At 42.4% G+C, this 18,695-nt stretch overlaps 1 protein-coding gene and 1 long non-coding RNA gene across 3 annotated transcripts in view; one reads left to right on the top strand and one right to left on the bottom strand.

Moving 5' to 3' along the window:
• SH3YL1 (SH3 and SYLF domain containing 1) overlaps positions 1-6,342 on the top strand; it is a 476,641-nt gene extending 470,299 nt beyond the window's left edge. For both annotated transcript variants that reach the window (XM_083607408.1, XM_083607407.1), the window contains exon 10: positions 5,568-6,342. In XM_083607408.1, the coding sequence (XP_083463534.1) occupies positions 5,568-5,764 (197 nt within the window). In that variant the 3' untranslated portion in view covers positions 5,765-6,342. The remainder of the gene's footprint in view (positions 1-5,567) is intronic.
• On the bottom strand, positions 795-4,428 carry LOC310759891. Its single transcript, XR_014546616.1, has 3 exons — positions 2,796-4,428; positions 1,784-2,751; positions 795-1,449 (listed from the first exon to the last, which is right to left on the bottom strand). It is a non-coding gene; the product is annotated as an uncharacterized lncRNA (long non-coding RNA).
• Positions 6,343-18,695: the final 12,353 nt, after the last annotated feature.

Below are 18,695 nucleotides of genomic sequence, written 5' to 3'. Positions count from 1 at the left end.
TGCTGCACATAGCAAGAAAATTGTAACCATTGATTGTTTTCTCAAGGGACTTCAGAAGAGATTATTGTAGATGGCAAGATAGCACTGCTTAGTAGTGAAATGAATATTCGACTATTTCTTTGGTACCAGGAATAATATTGAGCGTGCATGTAAACCGTTTGCATGTGTAATGGCTGGTTGTTGTTAACTCAAGACTAAAGCAAGACTTGAAGTATTTCTTCTTTTTAAGCAGGGACGGGAGATGCTGCAATGGCAGCAAGAGCCTATGCTGAGTTGCAGCGTGTAATGGTCTCTACAGAGAAACCTTTAGCAGATTATAAACTGTAAAAAGCAGCAAATGAGATCAGGGTTAACTAATGGATATTTGTATGAACAGATCTTTAAGCAAGAGAATAATGTGTTTCTGTAAATTCGTAAGCCACGGTGACGTACGAGACTTTGGAAACATTAGAGTGAATTCTCTCTCCCTTTTAAAAGGTTTAAGGCAGCATAGTCTTGTTTTTGTGGTTCTCTTTCTCTAGTCAGGCTTGTAGCTTATTTCCATCTAAAATAAACATCCATCTAGCAGCTTACCTCCCTCTGTTGTTATAAACTGTCTTAATGCTCATCATTAAACAGGAAATCCCAGGAAACAATTCCTATTTTTGAAATTGCTCTGCTATTATAATATTATTTCTGGCACTTTTGTGTATCATCATTTTAAACTGAACTTCTTTTTTTGGCTTATACTGTCATGAAACGAGCAAAAATAGAGAGAGAGAGAGAGAGAGAGAGAGAGAGAGAGGGGGAGAGAGAGAATACTATGTGGAATTCTGATTGTATGGGGGGGGGGCTCCATCTCCTGCTGCTGAGCCAGCTGATTACAAAGGCACATAAAGATTGAGGTCAGTGCATGCTAGGACTAGAAAATTGAGGTCTTTGTTTTATGTGTGTTTTGGGTCAATGCCATTTTGTTAAAAACTAACTTGAGTAATAGGCAGCCACTAAGAGCGTCTACCTTTTTAGTATCCTTAACATGGCAACTATGCCATTTTCACAGAGGAAACAAATAATATTTAGTGTACAATGGAGGTTTTTTGGCAGTAATTAAAGGCTGAATTTTTTAAAAAAGAAGAAGTTAAGCCTTCTCCATCCAATAGCACCCCAGGCTTGAGGCAAGGAACAAAGGCATATAATTCATTTTGCTTTTTGGAAAGAACTTGTAAGAAGAATCAATCTATACAAAATCCAGTTGTATTTAGTTTCTCCAGGCTATAATAGGCACATGGATTTTAAACAGGGCATGTCGTAGGAAGAGAGAGAGCCTGGTTTTATAGGGCTAGCTTCTTAACCAAATGAATCATGCTACCAAAGTAGAAAGCCACCGGGTCTCCTGACATGGATCTGAAATGTGCCGCTGAAAAGCAGACTCAAAGTAAGAGACTCAGATCAGATGCGTGGCAGAGCACACTGCCTTGACTAATAATAATAATAATAATAATAATAATAATAATAATAATAATTTATTATTTATACCCCGCCCATCTGGCTGGGTTTCCCCAGCCACTCTGGGTGGCTTCCAAAAAAATATTAAAATACTGTAATACATCAAACATTAAAAGCTTCCCTAAACAGGGCTGCCTTCAGATGTCTTCTAAAAGTCTGGTAGTTGTTGTTCTCTTTGACATCTGGTGGGAGGGCGTTGCACAGGGAGGGTGCCACTACCGAGAAGGCCCTCTGCCTGGTTCCCTGTAACTTGGCTTCTCGCAGTGAGGGAACCGCCAGAAGGCCTTCGGTGCTGGACCTGGTGCAAAAAAATGGTGCAAAAAAATCCGTCTCCCCTAATGTCTTTGTTTTCTTCCTCTGCCTTTTTGAGAAACAACCCTAATTTTAGTTTCAGAACTTGATTCCATACCTTGGTATCTAACAGAGTGGTGGATAATTAACTGCCTGTAAGCAAACTTCTGCAATCTGGGAGAGTTGATCTAATAGCCCCTTGTTGCAGGCTATTATTGTGGAGCGAATATCCTGTGGGAGACGATCTGAGCATTATATTACCACCCCTACAACCTTCCTCCCGGCCCTCTGATGGAGGGGGAAGCGTGATTAGAGATTATGACAGAGATCGGTTATGGCAGACGCTGTAAGACTTTCCCAGTACATACAGGAATAAAAAAATGATACTTTTGTATATGAATTGGATTAATAGCCATGGAGTTGCCAGGTCACCGTTGCTGGCCGTTTAAACCTCTCTCCCAACATCTGTTTCGTAAGAGGGTAAAGGGAGAGAAATGTGGTCTTTGACAAAGCTTATGTTTTGGGTTTACTATAGGTCACTTCTCAACGTAAGCAGGCTTTATCAGCATTTGTTGTAGTGTGGCGTGCAGTGCAGGAAAATGTCTGTGGCATGCATAGGAGCCTCAGAACACTGTTTTCCCTAAATAATGTTGCATTGCTTGAAACAGAGGCAAAGTGTTCTTACCAAAGCTGGATGAGTAATAATGGATAGAGAAAGGGCACTTCTCACTTCTAGTTCTTGACTCTCACAATCATTTCTTAGTAAATAAATGCATGAAGATATGTTAAACTGAGCCAACCCATTGTGCAGAGCAAGCCACAAAAATTTAGGCATGTCTCCTTAATAGAAACGATGGAATGGGTAAATGGCAGTGTTGGTGCTTTGAGCCTCTCCCTTAATAATAGATGCCTTTCCCCCCGAACTAGTTAGTGCGAATTTTGCTTCTTTCGCAACTGTACCCCTTCTCTGCAACGCTTCTCTGTATTGTTGCCCTACTGCATGTGCAATGTTGCCCTACTGCATGTGCAATGTTGCCCTACTGCAGTGCTGCATTAAAAGAATAATCTTCCAAGAGTGACGGGCAAGCAAATGATGTGGTGCATGCGTCTTTCTCAGGGAACAGTGGGCTGCATTTTAAAGTTTTAACGTTGTACTTGAATCTTGTTTTTTAAGTTGTATTCATTCAACTTGTTTTTATTATTGGTTGTTAGCCGCCCTGAGCCCGGCCTTGGCTGGGGAGGGCGGGGTATAAATAAATAAAATATTATTATTATTTTATTTTAAAGCTCTGGATAGCTCTCTGTTTTGTAAGTGCAGGGCTCTCTTAGAATTCAGCAGTAGTTGCAAAAATCTGGTAACTATCTCCACCCTTGATGGAAGTGAAGTAAAATATGAAAACTCTCCCCTATGTTGTTTCATGAAGGGGTGTCCATGAATACCTGTGGGATAGTACAGCTGGCTCCCCCCCCTTTTCTCACACACTTGCACATACATGGATGCAAGGAAGCCTGTGTGCCTGCACACAAACGCACCACACAGTTTCTCCAGCTCCGCCCCTGCGTGTCTAATGGGCACGGTTGAGAACGTGCACAGTCATGGTTCCTGGTTGCATGGGAAATTCTCTCTCTGCCTTGGCTCCCACTGCATGAGGAACATGGACTCAGATGATGGTTTTTTCCCCCTTCTCAACAGCTTTAATGCTCACATTGGTGTGGTTGCCTCTGGTTGGCCACTGTGGAAAGAGAGCGCTGGACCTTGGCATCATTCAGCAGGGCTTTTTTGTATGGATCCAAGCCCAGAAATTGGCTTTTTCCACAAAGTGCCCAAGGCAGCAAACAGAGCAACCGTCATTTAGGATTGCCACATAACACAACAAGCTGATCTGCTGAGCTTCCTGCTCCTATAAAACTAAGCTACAAGTGCCTTAATGTTGAACGGATTAGCCATTCTTGAGCAAGCACCTTGGCCAGTTTTCCAAGATAAAAATTTGCTAGATGTGTTGAAGGCCTTCCCACCCCCCTCCCAGCTCACAGGAGCTTTCTCAGTAGCAAACATCTTCCTCCATTCTACATGGATATAGCATAACAAAAACACAAGACAAGATTATCATCAGATGTTTGGTCTACGAGTTTGCTATTAACAGATGAACAGGGCTCAATAGCGTTTTCGTCATTTGAATGTAGCACTGTAGCACCATCTTGTGTAGATTGAGCATTTTTTAAATCTTTTTGAAATACAGTTGCAATGTAACAACTTACGTAACAACTACATGGCCTTGTTTCCCACAAACCTTCCTTAAAATACTCTAAAGGCAAACAGATCATTGTTGTGTATTTTCAAAAGGCTGGAATGCTGCCAACAAGAGTTGTCCAGAGATGCTGCTTTTGTAAACCAAGCCACTTAATTTAAAAAAATAAAAATAAAAATTCTTAAATATAAACAGATGCCACACACAACCAGCTATAGGTTTACCAAGTCTAGTTTGGAATTAAAGGTGCACAATTCTTTGGCTAATTTGCCCTGTAAGTTTGCAGTATTTTATTTAGTTTTTGCCTTCACTCTGGCTTCCTCAACTGTAAGGTAAAGTGCATGTAAGCTCTCGTATGAGCAAAATGGGTTAAATATCTTCTCTCTTGCAAGCTGTGAAGAAAACCTCGAGCATAACCAAAATATTTTTTAATTGGTGTGCTTGAGCTGATAGATAGCTCAGATCTAAGTTCCTGCAGGACTTTAGAGTTCAACTTTTTAGTGCTTCAATGTGGGGTTTTTTTGTTTTTGTTTACAGTGATACCTCAGGTTAAGTACTTAATTCGTTCCGGAGGTCCGTTCTTAACCTGAAACTGTTCTTAACCTGAAGCACCACTTTAGCTAATGGGGCCTCCTGCTGCTGCCGCACTGCCAGAGCACAATTTCTGTTCTCATCCTGAAGCAAAGTTCTCAACCTGAAGCACTATTTCTGGGTTAGCGGAGTCTGTAACCTGAAGCGTATGTAACCTGAGGTACCACTGTACTGTTTAGCCCCTTTTGCCTGCAACACAAGTAGGAACTGCCCAAACCATTCAACGCCAACATTTTAAGATGTTGAGTCTGCCAATAGGAAGTATCTTGAATATTTTGTGCACAGGAAGTATTTTGATAGTCAAATGTTGCTAGATCTTGAGAATGCAAGAAGAGTCTTATAATGTTGGTTCAGACCAAAGGTCCACCTTGCCCAGAAGTAGCCAGCCAAATACAAGAAGGGAATGAAGAAAATGGGCTGCCCTCCTTTTGTAGTTGTTGTTTAGATAGCAAGTTATGGACTGGTTGCCTATCGCATTCCATGGCCTCTAAACACTTTATCTCTCTCCATCTCTGTAAACTGTATCTGTGTCTTATGCAATATGTATTGGAATTTTACGAAACTCAACAGATCTTGGATATGTACCTCTAACCAACATAGTAAGATCTGTGTAGACCTTCCCCCATATCTTACTCTGTGCCACATTCCCCTTTTCTCCCCCCCCCCCTCAATTGTTCCAATCTCCAATGTATTATACATGCTGAGTAGACCATCCTTTGTACAATGAAGTTGGACCAGAAGGCTTGGAGGAGAATCCTGCATGAAAACGCTTGACTTCCTGTTTAACTTGTAACAGGATTTGGTCTTCAGTCTTGGAGTGCTTTGGGTTGATTTATGTTGTACTTTGTGGCGGCTCACTTGTTGTCAAGGCAAGCTGGACTTGAAATTTATCATTCAAGATGCAACCCAGGTCCTGAACTGTCGTCTTCTTCTACTTCTTCTGTTTCTTAGGAAACTCAAAGGCCACCAGTCCTACATTTGTTACAGCGCTGTATCCGTTTGAAGGACAGCAGCCAGGCGACTTGACTTTCAACACGGGCGATAGGATCAAGATCACGACGAAAACAGATTCACAGTTTGATTGGTGGGAAGGAAGTTTGCAAGGCAGGACTGGCATTTTCCCTGCTAATTATGTGACCATGAATTAAAGCACATCCAGGCGGCCTTGCCCTTTTTGTCTTAACTACTTGCTCTTAAATATGCAACAAAAAATTATTAATTACAAATATTTGGCTTGATCCAGTTGCGTGTTGGCCAAATGCCATAGGGAGCCCTGTTTACCTGTCCTTGCCCTTCCCCTCCCAGGTGTACATGCAGATATTGCAGAGAATGAGAGAATTGTGTGTGCCATCTCTGTTGCCCATTGATGCACCTTGGAAGGGCTAGGCTGTGGATAAGGGAGGTGCACATGGGCTTCTCATTCCTTTCAGTGCTTCCCTGTCCTGCCTTACACTGGTTCTGTTGAGCCTTATTCAGCTCCTCCTTGTGAGGGGGCGCGTGCCTTCTTTCCGCTGGATCAAGCCCTATATTTTTTACAGATTTTGTTTTTAATTTAATATTTTCAGAAAATTTGTGTTTTAATATTTTTTTTGTAACTTATTTGTAAATGGGTGAAATCATGGAGCCTAATCGCAACGAGCTGCATCAGGGATGCTAGATTGAATGTTGTGTGCTTTGTATTTAACACTTGTCATTAATAATGTCGAATAAAATCTTTAAATAAAAATCTTGCCAATTGGAATTCGTCGGCATTCTCTTAAAACCAACAAGCATTTACAGGATGTACGTTTACAAAGCCATTCCATGTTTTGATTTTGTCTTCTGGCTGTTTCACCACCACCACCCTTGTCTGTGACTTGCTCCAGGAGAGTCATGGTGAATAAAAAAGGGGGGAGGGGCAGGGATTTTTTTGTCATGTTAGCCCTGAAGTTAGCAGTTCCTTGGCAAACTAAGTATTTAGGCTACTCACTTTCATGAGCATAGGTGTCTCCTTGGATTCCAGAGGTTTGACGTTCCACTGGAAGCCCCAGTACCCAATTGAAGATCCATGTGTCAAAGTGGTGAAGTCCTGTTGTGCCTCCTGGTTTTTTCCTGTTTCATACCATCCAAAGAGGACCTTAACCAGTAACTAGAAAAATCGAGGAGAAGTGTAGCTTTCATTACATACCAAAGACATGCATCATTAAACTTGTGGTCTTTTTTCCTATCCATAGAACTGGTTACCCCTGGTTATTTGACACATTCTAACTCCTATAAATGCCTTGTTTACTCCCCATCTTCTATACAGTGTGGTCCCCCTTTTTTTGTCTCCTCTGGTGGTACTCAGGCATATTTTGAGTATAAAGCAACCTTTTTCAGCCGTGGGCCAGTCCACCGTCCCTCAGATCATGTTGTGGGCCGGACTTTATTTTTGGGGGAAAATGAACAAATTCCTATGCCCCACAAATAACCTAGAGATGCATTTTAAATAAAAGCACACATTCTACTCATGTAAAAACACTAGGCAGGCCCCACAAATAACTCAGAGATGCGTTTTAAATAAAAGGACACATTCTACTCATGTAAAAACACGCTGATTCCCGGACCATCCGTGGGCCGGATTTAGAAGGCAATTGGGCCACATCCGGCCCCTGGGCCTTAGTTTGCCCACTCCTGATATAAACCAAGTGTTTATCGTATTTTATTTTTCCTAAGAAATTCTCAGGGGGAGGACATTAAGGAATTGTATATTCCTTTTAATAACGCATGTTCAGAATCAGCCTGTCGATTGTAGTCGATTTTCTGACTGCCAGAAAAATGAGTCCCTTGTATATACCTCTCACTTATAACAGGACACCCAAAGTGTTATCCCCAAATGTTTATGGTATGCAAGTCTCCCAGGAAGTCAAAATTCAGCACACAAAGAACCCGAGATGTGTTGATTGCTATAAAATTCGGAATTTGGGTATTTCCAGAAGCCCATAGATATTATACATTCCTGTATAACAAAAACTTGATTAACTAGTAAGTTTGTACATTATTATTACTTATTGTAAAGCATTTTTAAATCTCATTCTTCAACTAAAAGAGGCTGCAGGAAAATCTTCCGAATGTCCCAGCTTTCAAGCTTAGCAGTGTAAAAGACACGACACAAAAGAAAAGGGAGTTGGGAGGGAAGAGGAGGAGAAGCAAATTTAGCCACTGTTTCATGTATAAGAATTCTTGTAATGATCAGCAGGGTTATTTCAAGGAGAAGAACAGCAGACAAAAGTTGATGGTCTTTCAACTGAGCTGTTAAAAAAAGTCATGGAGCCCCATCTATCTCTTAATGTCAAGAATCCTTCGGGGATTGTGAACTTTTTTTTGTTTTTGCATACTTGCAGGGTATATGTATATATTTAATCACTAGTGATAGCTACTCCAGAAGGACCATGTGTTCAGTAGGCAATGAAAGGCTCATCAAAGTCCTAAATATGTGTTCTGCTTGTAAAACTGGGTAAAAACTGGGTAGCTTTTGTTTCATCTTCTCCAAACGCAATGAAATGAAAGAGTAAATCATGAAAAGTTTGTGTTGTGAAGTCTCTGATTTGGAAATGGCCTCAACTGCAGCCTAGCCTTGGGGCAAATATTTTGGCAAATATTAGGGTTTCTAGAGAAGGTAAGTTATTGACTTATTAGAAATACAATAATAGAAATCAGTGTTTTAAAGTGGGGCGGTGCGAGAACATACATCATTTTTCTTTGGCCAGTTATGCTTGTGTCATCTATCATTGCTATGGTAAGTGGTGCAGTTTTGAAAGTTTGGTCAACAACTCCATCCAGAATTAGAACTTTTTTCTTGTAATGCTTGGTTCAGAATGGTCTCTCTTTAAAACACTAGATGCATGTGCTTCATTGGTGGTTGGTTGTTTTTTTAAAAAAATACTGAATGAAATATAGTCCCATTACACACACACACATACACACATATATAATTCTCGTGTTACATGTAGACTGATTTCTTTAGCACATCCTTTGTGCATTGGTTCACCTAATCTATTTCCCTCATACTTGATTTCTAAAACAAACTCCCACGTTGCGTTACAAAATGCAAGCCATCATTTTTTAACTCTTAATTGGTTGCTTGTCATCCATCAGGCTCTGACAAACAGACATAGAAAAGCTTGACAACAGTTCTGCGGGTCACTTACTTAAGTGTTGCGGGTCATTTACTTTGTATATGTGTGTTTAATTAACTTCAAATCTGGGCCATCAAATATCCATGTATTACATACAACAAGAAGAGTTTGCCTTGGGCTATAAACAGGATGCCATGGATCCACTAACCTTAAGGGACCTTTCTGAAGGTTTTTTTATTGGCTTCATTAGGCCTTGGACTAACGTCCAAAAAAGTGTCTCCGTGCGTCCAAAGCAATGGATGGTGTTTCCATTTGCTTTAGTAGTAACAGTATCTTTCTCATCAGATATCCCCATGTAACTGACCCCCTTGTCAAGTTTAGCTTGGTTTTTAAATTTCTCATGTTCGGAACACCTAATCCTTGCCAGCATATGTTAGCTCCATAACCCAAGTTTCATTTCCTAGCATTTTGTATCTCTGAAGTAACCGCTTGCATTCTGTTCAGCTGATGACTTTTAGCTTTCAAGTTAGAAGTCACCATTTTGTCTGTGCCAGTAGCCTGTCTAAGCTACAAATATTGCCCTTCTGTACGTTGTTAAGATAAGGCCTAAGGTTTTTTAGTTTTGAATGACAGATATGTCATATTCTTTCCCAGTGCTTTTTTTTTCTGGAAAAAGGAGGGGGAACTCACCACAAAATTGGTTAGTTAATTTATTGCTGGCCAGTCACAGCGCCACCCCACTTCCCCGGACAGTGGCTAAATGTAAGATGTGATTAATAAACTCAAGCAGACAATGATATAAATTAGAAATGGCCACAACTTTATTCATATTATATATATATATATATATATATATATATATATATATATATATATATATATATGGTGGCTCAGGCACTGGGTGTATATAATAATAATAATAATTTATTATTTATACCCCGCCCATCTGGCTTGGTTTCCCCAGCCACTCTGGGTGGCTTCCAACAAAACACTAAAACACAATAATCTATTAAACATTTAAAGCTTCCCTAAACAGGGCTGCCTTTAGATGTCTTCTAAACGTTTGGTAGTTATTTTTCTCTTTGACATCTGGTGGGAGAACGTTCCACAGGGCGGGTGCCACTACCGGGAAGGCCCTCTGCCTGGTTCCCTGTAACTATATCTGTTCCAGCACACACACACACACACACACACACACACACACACACAGACAAAAACCCAAATTATTTGATTTTTAAAAAATGCAAGAGAACTCAGTTCCCCTGAGTTCCTGCTAAAAACAACAACACTGCTCTTTGCCCCCTCCCCCCAAAAAAACATGTATTCCCCTTTCCTCTGTCCCATACTCTAGCCAAAGTGAAGCACTGTTAAATCCCACTGAATTCCATTTTTATTTTATTTATTACATTTGCATTTATATCCTACTTCTCCAAGGAGCACAAGGTCGCATACATGCTTCTCTCCACAAACGTATCCTCACCTCTCCCGTTTTATCCTTGCATAAAATCCTGAGAGGGTAGGCTAGGTTCAGAGATAATGACTGGCCCAAGGTTACCAAAGGAGCTTCATGACAACATAATTGTCCCCAGTCCTAGCCTTACCACACTGGCTCTCTTAAAGAGGTCTGGGTTACCTGCTAACATGTGCTTTGTTTAGCTAGATTGTACCTCTCAGGGTTTTAGTTCTTATACATTTTATCACATCGGAGTTTTGCTATAAGACGTGGGCATCTGGGAAGTTTATTCTCAAGTGTGTGCCTTCTTTTGTCGACCAAGGATTCTTTTCAGCAAGTGTTGTATATAAATGACTGGTTGCTGCTTTCCAAAAGGCATTGTCCTTGATCTGCAGAAGCAGCGGCAACAGTGAAGATAATATTTAAGTGAGTGGTGTGGTGTTTGAAGGGATAAACCATCCTTTGTTTTATCTGCAGGATTTTAAAATAGCACCAATCCTCTGTAACAGAGTAAGAGAGGCATTCATAGCATCATGGAATTGTAGAGTTGGAAGGAGGGACCCTGAGGATCATATGCAATGCAGGAATATACGGGAATCAAACCTGCAACCTTGTTGTTATCAGCATCACGCTCTAACCAACCGAGCTATCCAGTCTAGAGAATCACAGGCTGTTTGCTCACTTTTGGCCCTCTGTGGCACTGCTGCACAATTCTGTTGCCTTGGAACACTTTTGCTTTTAAAAAAATAAATGCTAAGGGGTTAATAATCAGTTTTGAGCTTCAGCCGGTCTCATTCAAACCGCATGGTAAACCAAATTATGGAGTGCCAGGACTGCACTGACTCCCAAAGAGTTGCACACAAATTTGTTCTTCCACTTGCCTTTTAGGCCAGCACGGCAGCTGAGCCAAGGTATGGATTACTGTGGCGTGTGAACCAGGCTGCTATCTATGAAACCCCATGGGTATGCTTTGTTGTAACATGGATGGGTAAATAGGAAGTAGCCATTTTCATGCATGTGCTGGAATGACAGCACGCCTTGAGAGGAATATCTCTTTCACACCGATCCTTCCCTCCACCCAACTGATGGCACGTTCTGCTTGAGTACACCTTCTCCTTAACTGTGAAGTCCTTAATTTTTTGGTGAATCTGTGTTTATTTATGATAGAGCCTCACCAGCCATGGAGATAGTGCAGCAAAGTGTCGTTCTAGTACCTCAGTTTCTACCTGGAGGTTTCTGAGGATAAGCACATTGGGTTGGATCCAGACTAACAGTCCACTCATATTTACTTAGAACCTAATCCCACCTTGTTCCATGGGTGCATTCCACAAAATGGCACCCAAGTGGATACTTCCATAGCAGCAGATATGATTGCTCAGATTAAAGTGTGACTGACGCAGTCTGGGTTCCAAGCCAGTCTGAGCCATTTTGCTGCTTGAAGCAAAGAACAATTGCCCCTCCATTCCATGTACAAAAACCACTCATGTTGGCAACTGAGTCTTATTTAAATGCTGGCAATGGGACAGTGTCCTCCACAGCACCTGAGGTCAGCAGTCTAGCTTGGGGAACTCAGGGTGAGCTGTGTAGCTTTGCCCTCCTACATCTTGCCACTCTTCCCTGTCACCCAGCATCTGCTGCCTGAGGTAGTTGCCTCATTTTGCCTAACGGTAGGGCTCCACAAATCCAGATCCAACCGATTGGCTGTAACCTGCCCTAGTGTGTATAAACCAAAGGGGCCAAGTGTCCTGGGAACTTCCAGCATTCCTGGTTTTGTGCTGTAGAGCACAACCAGCCATGTAGACAACGTGCTGGGGAAAACCTGCAAGTTTTATGTATTTGAAACAATTCTGATTTCTAGGATAAAATGGTTTACAAAGCAAAAATTGAGAGCACAGTAATTCAATATAAAGCAGCTTCAAAAGGAACATATAAGCTACCGTAAAATGAATCTGGAGTTCATCTTTGTACATTGCAGTCCATGCTGGTCCTAGGCTTAGTACGGTAGAGACTCATGTAAGCACAAAATCTCCCTTTCCCTCTCTGTAAGATAAAGGTAAAGGGAGCCCTGACCATTAGGTCCAGTCATGGCCGACTCTGGGGTTGCGGCGCTCATCTCGCTTTATTGGCCGAGGGAGCCGGTGTACAGCTTCTGGGTCATGTAACCAGCATGACTAAGCCGCTTCTGGCAAACCAGAGCAGCGCATGGAAACGCCGTTTACCTTCCTGCTGGAGCGGTAGCTATTTATATACTTGCACTTCATGCTTTCGAACTGCTAGGTTGGCAGGAGCAGGGACAGAGCAACGGGAGCTCACCCCGCTGTGGGGATTCAAACCACCGACCTTCTGATCGGCAAGTCCTAGGCTCTGGTTTAACCCACAGTGCCACCTGCGTCCCATCCCTCTCTGTAGCACAGTCCAAAAGGGGCCAAACAGCACACCTGATGCCTGAAATAAGGACCAGCTAGTGCCCCTTGAATTAATACAAGCACAAACTACTTTCTTCCATCTTAAAAGCGACCCGCAATCATCCACATACTGTTCCACCAGCATTTCCATCCCTATTATGTAAAGAAAACCCAATTCCATTAATGGGCTCCCGGCCTTTTAAGTGAGCAAAATGTTTAATGTGAGCCTCAAGAGTGTGATATTAATAGCCTTTGCTTGACAACGTGACATATACACATTATTGATTACACTCCCGGCGCATTGCGCTAACTGAAACACAGCATTCAAGTAGCATGTGCAGGCAGGCCAGATGCGAAACTGTAACACTATCTAAACAGAGTTGACTCTGAAAGTAAATAATCCAGCGGGTGGTCCTCAAAATTGTCAGCAGTCATTATTTCCTACAACATAAACAGGGTTGTCAAACAGGATTCTTGTCACAATGCTGGAAATCTCATTCTTCACCCGAGACCTCTAGGCTGTTTCTTCTCAGGAAGAAGAGATCCGATCATTAAGAGAGGATGAAAGTCGCTTTCCACTCTTCTGCAGCATTCTTTCAACAGAAACCTGATTGCTGGGGGAGAAGAATGCTGGCGAGGGCAAGCAGGAATTGAGGGGGGGGGAGTGGAGTGCATGGGCAGCAAAAGCCTAGCAAGTTACAGGCTGGTGATTTATTTTAAAAAACAATGTTAGTGGTTTATTTTCATCACCATTATTGAGAGGCAATGTCTTGGATCTAAGGGCTGTGCACAACACTCTGGACATGTGAGGAAAGCTCAGATTTGTGGGTGGGTGGAGTCTTTCTGCATCATTTCATGTCCCCCACTGCACCTCAAATGCCACTTCTGGAAGCTGGACAGCAGCCACCTGCCTTTGACCCAGAAAAGGGGTAGATTTGTTGCTAGCTCTTGTAGCCCTCAAGGTCTAAAGAAAGGGCTCTTTCTAGAGTAGTCTCACAACTGATTCCCTCGGGATATGTGGGATCACCTCCCTCTTATCATGGAGGCATTGATAGCCTCCAAGATGCCCCCTGTCCCCTGCTAGGAATTTATAAGCTCAGAGGGCTAAGTGTTTTGTCCTCATTCACAGGCAGGAGGAACTGAAAACTCAAGTCAATGAAACAGGACCAGACATTGCCCTGGATGCATCCATAGATTATAGAGGCAAGTCAAGGTGGATGTGAAATGCTAAGCAAGTCCTTCAATGCTGGCAATGATACACTGCACCTGAGGGCAGCAGGCTAGCTTAGGGGATGCAGGGCACAGAGGAAGATGCCTCATTTTGTCTAATGGTGGGACTGTCCCTGGCCAAGGTGGTGGTATAAGGCAAGCTGGTATAATTAAGAGAAATGTCATTGTTGGGTTTTGCCGTCTAATCCTAAGAACGTTCACTTCCAAATATATGGGGAAAGAGGAAGAAGTCTAGGGCCAGATCAGACCATTGGTCCATCTAGCACAGTACAGTGGTACCTCAGGTTACATACGCTTCAGGTTACAGACTCTGCTAACCCAGAAATAGTGCTTCAGGTTAAGAACTTTGCTTCAGGATGAGAACAGAAATCGTGCTCCGGCGGCGCAGCAGCAGCAGGAGGCCCCATTAGCTAAAGTGGTGCTTCAGGTTAAGAACAGTTTCAAGTTAAGAATGGACCTCCAGAATGAATTAAGTACTTAACCTGAGGTACCACTGTATTGTCTACATGGACCAGCAGCCGTTCTCCATGGCTTCGGACCAGTCTTGAACTTGGGATCTTCTGCAGCTAAAGCATGCACTTCACCTCTCAGCTCTGGTAAGCATGCACAGGATTAAAGTTGTTATCTCCGTTTGCATAGTTGAGAAGAAACTAAGGCAATGACCCTGGCAGAGGCCTGATCACAGGATGAGAGAAGTGGTAGTTCCCAAGGCATGAACTTAGTACAGTTAGCCTCAGGGCTTTTGTCAGCTGGAATTTGCTGGAACTCAGTTCTGGCCCTTTTCAGGTGGGCGCCATTACCATTCTAGAGGAACAAGGGAGGTGTTCATGGTGACTTACGGCGCCTATTTTTCTAGAAAAATAGCACTGCTCATATTGATGCATCTTTCATCACCCTCATTGTTTATTTGTGTGCTGCCTTTCTGAAATATACTCTGAGTCGAGTGTGAATTTCATGCTCTTTATTCAGTTTGTAGTAGCAATGAATGAAACTTCCCCCAAAACATCTAGCTATATATACATTATTTACACAATGGGCCCCATGTGATTGGCTAATTCCAGGCTGCTCCTGTAGGCCAATCAGGTTGCTGATTCACTTCCACCTGGAGCTGGATTAGGTGGCTCCTGCAGACCAATCAAGACTGCTACATTCTGGATCCTATTGTTCTAGGATTCAGCTCAGTACATAGCACTTTCCATAGTTGAAACAGGCTCAATGCAGCATACAACATGGAAAGATTTGCATGATTACAAAAGTAGCTATAAACAAGGAATAAAAATGTCTCAGTAAGTATACAGTGGTGCCTTGGTTCTCAAACGCCTTGGTACTCAAATGCCTTGGTTCCCAAACACCGAAAACCTGGAAGTAAGTGTTACGGTTTTTGAAGATTTTTCAGAAGCTGAACGTCCAGTGCAGCTGTCGGCTATTGTTTCCAGGGTGCCTGCAGCAATCAGAAGCTACGCCTTTGTTTTTGAACATGTCGGAAGTCAAAGGGACTTAAGTTTGGCGCTTTTGTTTTTGCTATTTATTTTGTGTTTTTGCTTTTGAGGCTTTTTTGGTTAATTTGTTTTTGTGACTTTGTAGAACCCAGTCAGCTACTGATTGATTGATTGATTGTGTGACTACGGAAATGGATAAAAGTCCCCCATCCAAACAATAACTATCATCAGTGCAGGTAAGAAAAAAAATAATTTTCATTTTTATTATCTACAATACTGTCTTATTTATTTTATAGTACAGTACGTTGATTATTGAAACACTTTGGTTTTGGAATGGACTTCCGGAACAGATTAAATTTGAAAACCAAGGTACCACTGTACAATGAAATTGAACAGGCCCCACAAAAGGTCTAACAATAAAGATGCAAACAGTTAATACCAATAACAATGGAAATTAAGCATCTCCAAAACTAAATCTTGACCCAACAAAAACACCTCACCAATACTCCACCCCAAGAGTCCATAGGTATCCTAAGTAGCAGGTCTTGCAGGACTCACAGCAAAGATGGCCTCTGACCTCTTCAGCAGCCTCAGCTTTTGTAGCTGGAGTCATTCAGGGCCCCAAATCCCTCTCAGACCAGGTAGAAAGTGGCCTGCAAAGCAAGAAGCAAGTCTTCCAGGACTCACAGCAAAGGTGATCTCTTTTGAGTATCATAGCTCCTGTGGCATCTCTTCCATGCTGAAATATTTCTTGTTGTATATACTAAACATCTGATTCATTCAGTGGCCGCCTCCTTTTTACAAATGTTTGGAGTTGCATGGCATTGTCAGTGATTTGTTGACTTGTACAACTCTCTGGACAACTGTCTATGAAAGTTGAAAGCCCTTTTTTTGACCTCTTGTGACTCCCCCCCCATACACAGTTTCTGTGTACCTTTACATCCAAACATGATGCCCAATTTAGGAGATGCAAAAGGGCAAGGAGTGTGCTGTGCAAAATGGGAGTCCCTGAAATGTCTTTACCTCATGACCGCAGGCCTCAATTTCACAGAAGATCACAGTCCCAGGACTACATTCCCACAAAAAACAGAATTGCCGTTTCTTGAAAGCCCCAGCTGTCCAAAACACCCATCAGTCTCAAAGCAACCCCGTGGCCCTGCCTTATTTTCATAATTAAATGCATGTTATTAAAAAGAAACAAGAACGTGGGAACGGAAAATGTTTCTTCAAGCAAAAGTGGTGGGAATCTTAGGTTGGGAAAAGAGCAAGGGGAAACTTTGGTGGAACAATGCTAAATCCTACAAAGGCCCAATTGTTTACATCTTGCGTTTTATTTATAGGGACACCAGTTGCGTGGGCACTTAGGTACCCTGTGCAAAAAAATAAAATAAAAATAAACAGATTTCCAAAATAAGAGACCCGCACGTCTACGGAGGTCAAGGCCCTAGGCCGGAAAATTCCCTAGGCTTTCTTGCTTAAGCCGAGCCAATAATGAATAGTTAACGAATGAATTTGATTTGTCATTAAGTCTATTTTGCAGATGGTCTAATGGATCAGCCATACTACCCCTCACATGTTCTCCTATTCTAAAAAGTACCTTGCACTTCCCTAGTTTGAAGGATTATGAATTCTATCCTCGCAAGAACAGCCCTGGATTGGTTGTAACAGCAAAGCAATGTATGTATAGCGTGAACCTACCCTGTTAATATTTGAATTAACCTATATTTTGTCTCTTCTCTTTCTTAAAAACTGCTTTATCGTCATTTCAATTGGTGTATTGTTTATGTGTTACATATCAGTAAGATTTCTTGCTTGGAGCTGGACCTGCTCTGTATTTTTATTTTTATTATTAATTTCATTTATAAGCCACTTACTATCCAAAGGGTGTCAGTGGTTTGCAATGAACCAATATGTAAGTGTGTAATCATACACACAGGGATGCGGGTAGCGCTGTGGGTTAAACCACAGAGCCTAGGGCTTGCCGATCAGAAGGTCGGTGGTTTGAATCCCCACAACAGGGTGAGCTCCCGTTGCTCGGTCCCTGCTCCTGCCAACCTAGCAGTTCAAAAGCACCTCAAAGTGCAAGTAGATAAATAGATAAATGGTCAGTGGTCCCTTTACCTTTTTAATCATACACACACAGCACAATAAACCATGTCAAATAAATTCACATAACAAAATACATAACAATACCCACATACATGAACATAATATAAAAAATAAATTAAATCAGAGCACTACATGGTAGTCAAATATAAAATTTCTCTATACACTGATTAAACCCCAACACCCAGGAATCTAGGGAGAAGGAGGGCACCCAGAAATCTGGGGGAGTCAGGGCACCCACAAATCCACAACAAATCGGGTCCTCCCTTAAAGATGGCACATATTGCAGTGAGACCTGGACAACCGACACCCTGTGTTGTGAGTGGGTACATTTGGTCAGCCACAACACCCGATTGGTAGGTCCCTCAAAGCTGGGTACAATCTGGCCAATGGGACACAGTCCAAACAGTTTGAAGGACCTATTTATGCCTATGCACGTGACCCAGAGCTTCCTCTTTTGGCTCGTGCATCGGAACACCTGCCCACCTCTCCCTATGTTTAGGGCTGGTGCGCTTGACCTTGCTATGCTATCGTGTGTCGTCTGTCGTTGGGACAGGGGCACAGCAGGAATTTTCCCCACTTGGCTGATTGGTTGGTGCCCTTTGGGTTTCGCCTGCCGCGTAGCAAATCGTCACAACTTGTAAGGTTGTAGATAGGCTCTGGTTCAGGTGATAGTGATGGGAGAACGCTCTTGCCATCCCTTAGTGAAGGGTATTCCATTAAAGGAATCCAGGGACTCCATGGTTTGGTCAACCCCTGAGAGGGGGTTGTGCCCGTGCTTGAGTCCAGGGGGGCATTTGGGTGGCGGAGATAGCCTGTTCCCGGCTTTCCACTTATCCAGGTGTTCACCCTAGGCTGACCTATGCTGGTGCCCTGGGTCAGTGCTACCTGCAACGGTGCAGGGAGCTAGTCGAATCAGAACCTATGCAACCAGTCACTTTCTGTAATCAATAAAGTTGTGGCCTAAATTCTGCCAAAAACCAAACCAAAAATTTGAGTCAAGTGTGAATTTATTTAGGGGGGAGGTTTCTGGGTCTGAACATGCAATATATTAATTTCTTCAGAGTGCTTTCTTTTTTTTTGTTCTGCAGCAATCTCAAACTTTTGGATACCGCTTGCACCCCACCACCTTCTGTAGATGTTGAAATGTTCAGAAACGGCTTTTGCAAGAATGGTTTTCTTTGGAAAAGCAGCGCTGGTATCCTCGGTCTCTGTGGCAATTCATTAATTTAGCCTATTGCATATTTGGGAAGCTGCAGTCAGCCAGCACCAACCCAAAGTCTGACAACTGCAGCCCAGGAGTGCCAAGAACTCTTTGTACAGCCAGCTGCTCCAGTTTAACTTCTGTA

This window comes from Podarcis filfolensis, assembly GCF_964270895.1.
Source record: "Podarcis filfolensis genome assembly, chromosome: 3".
Lineage (NCBI taxonomy): Eukaryota > Metazoa > Chordata > Lepidosauria > Squamata > Lacertidae > Podarcis > Podarcis filfolensis.
Note: the sequence above shows the minus strand (reverse complement) of the source record. Positions and strands in the feature narration are given on the sequence as shown.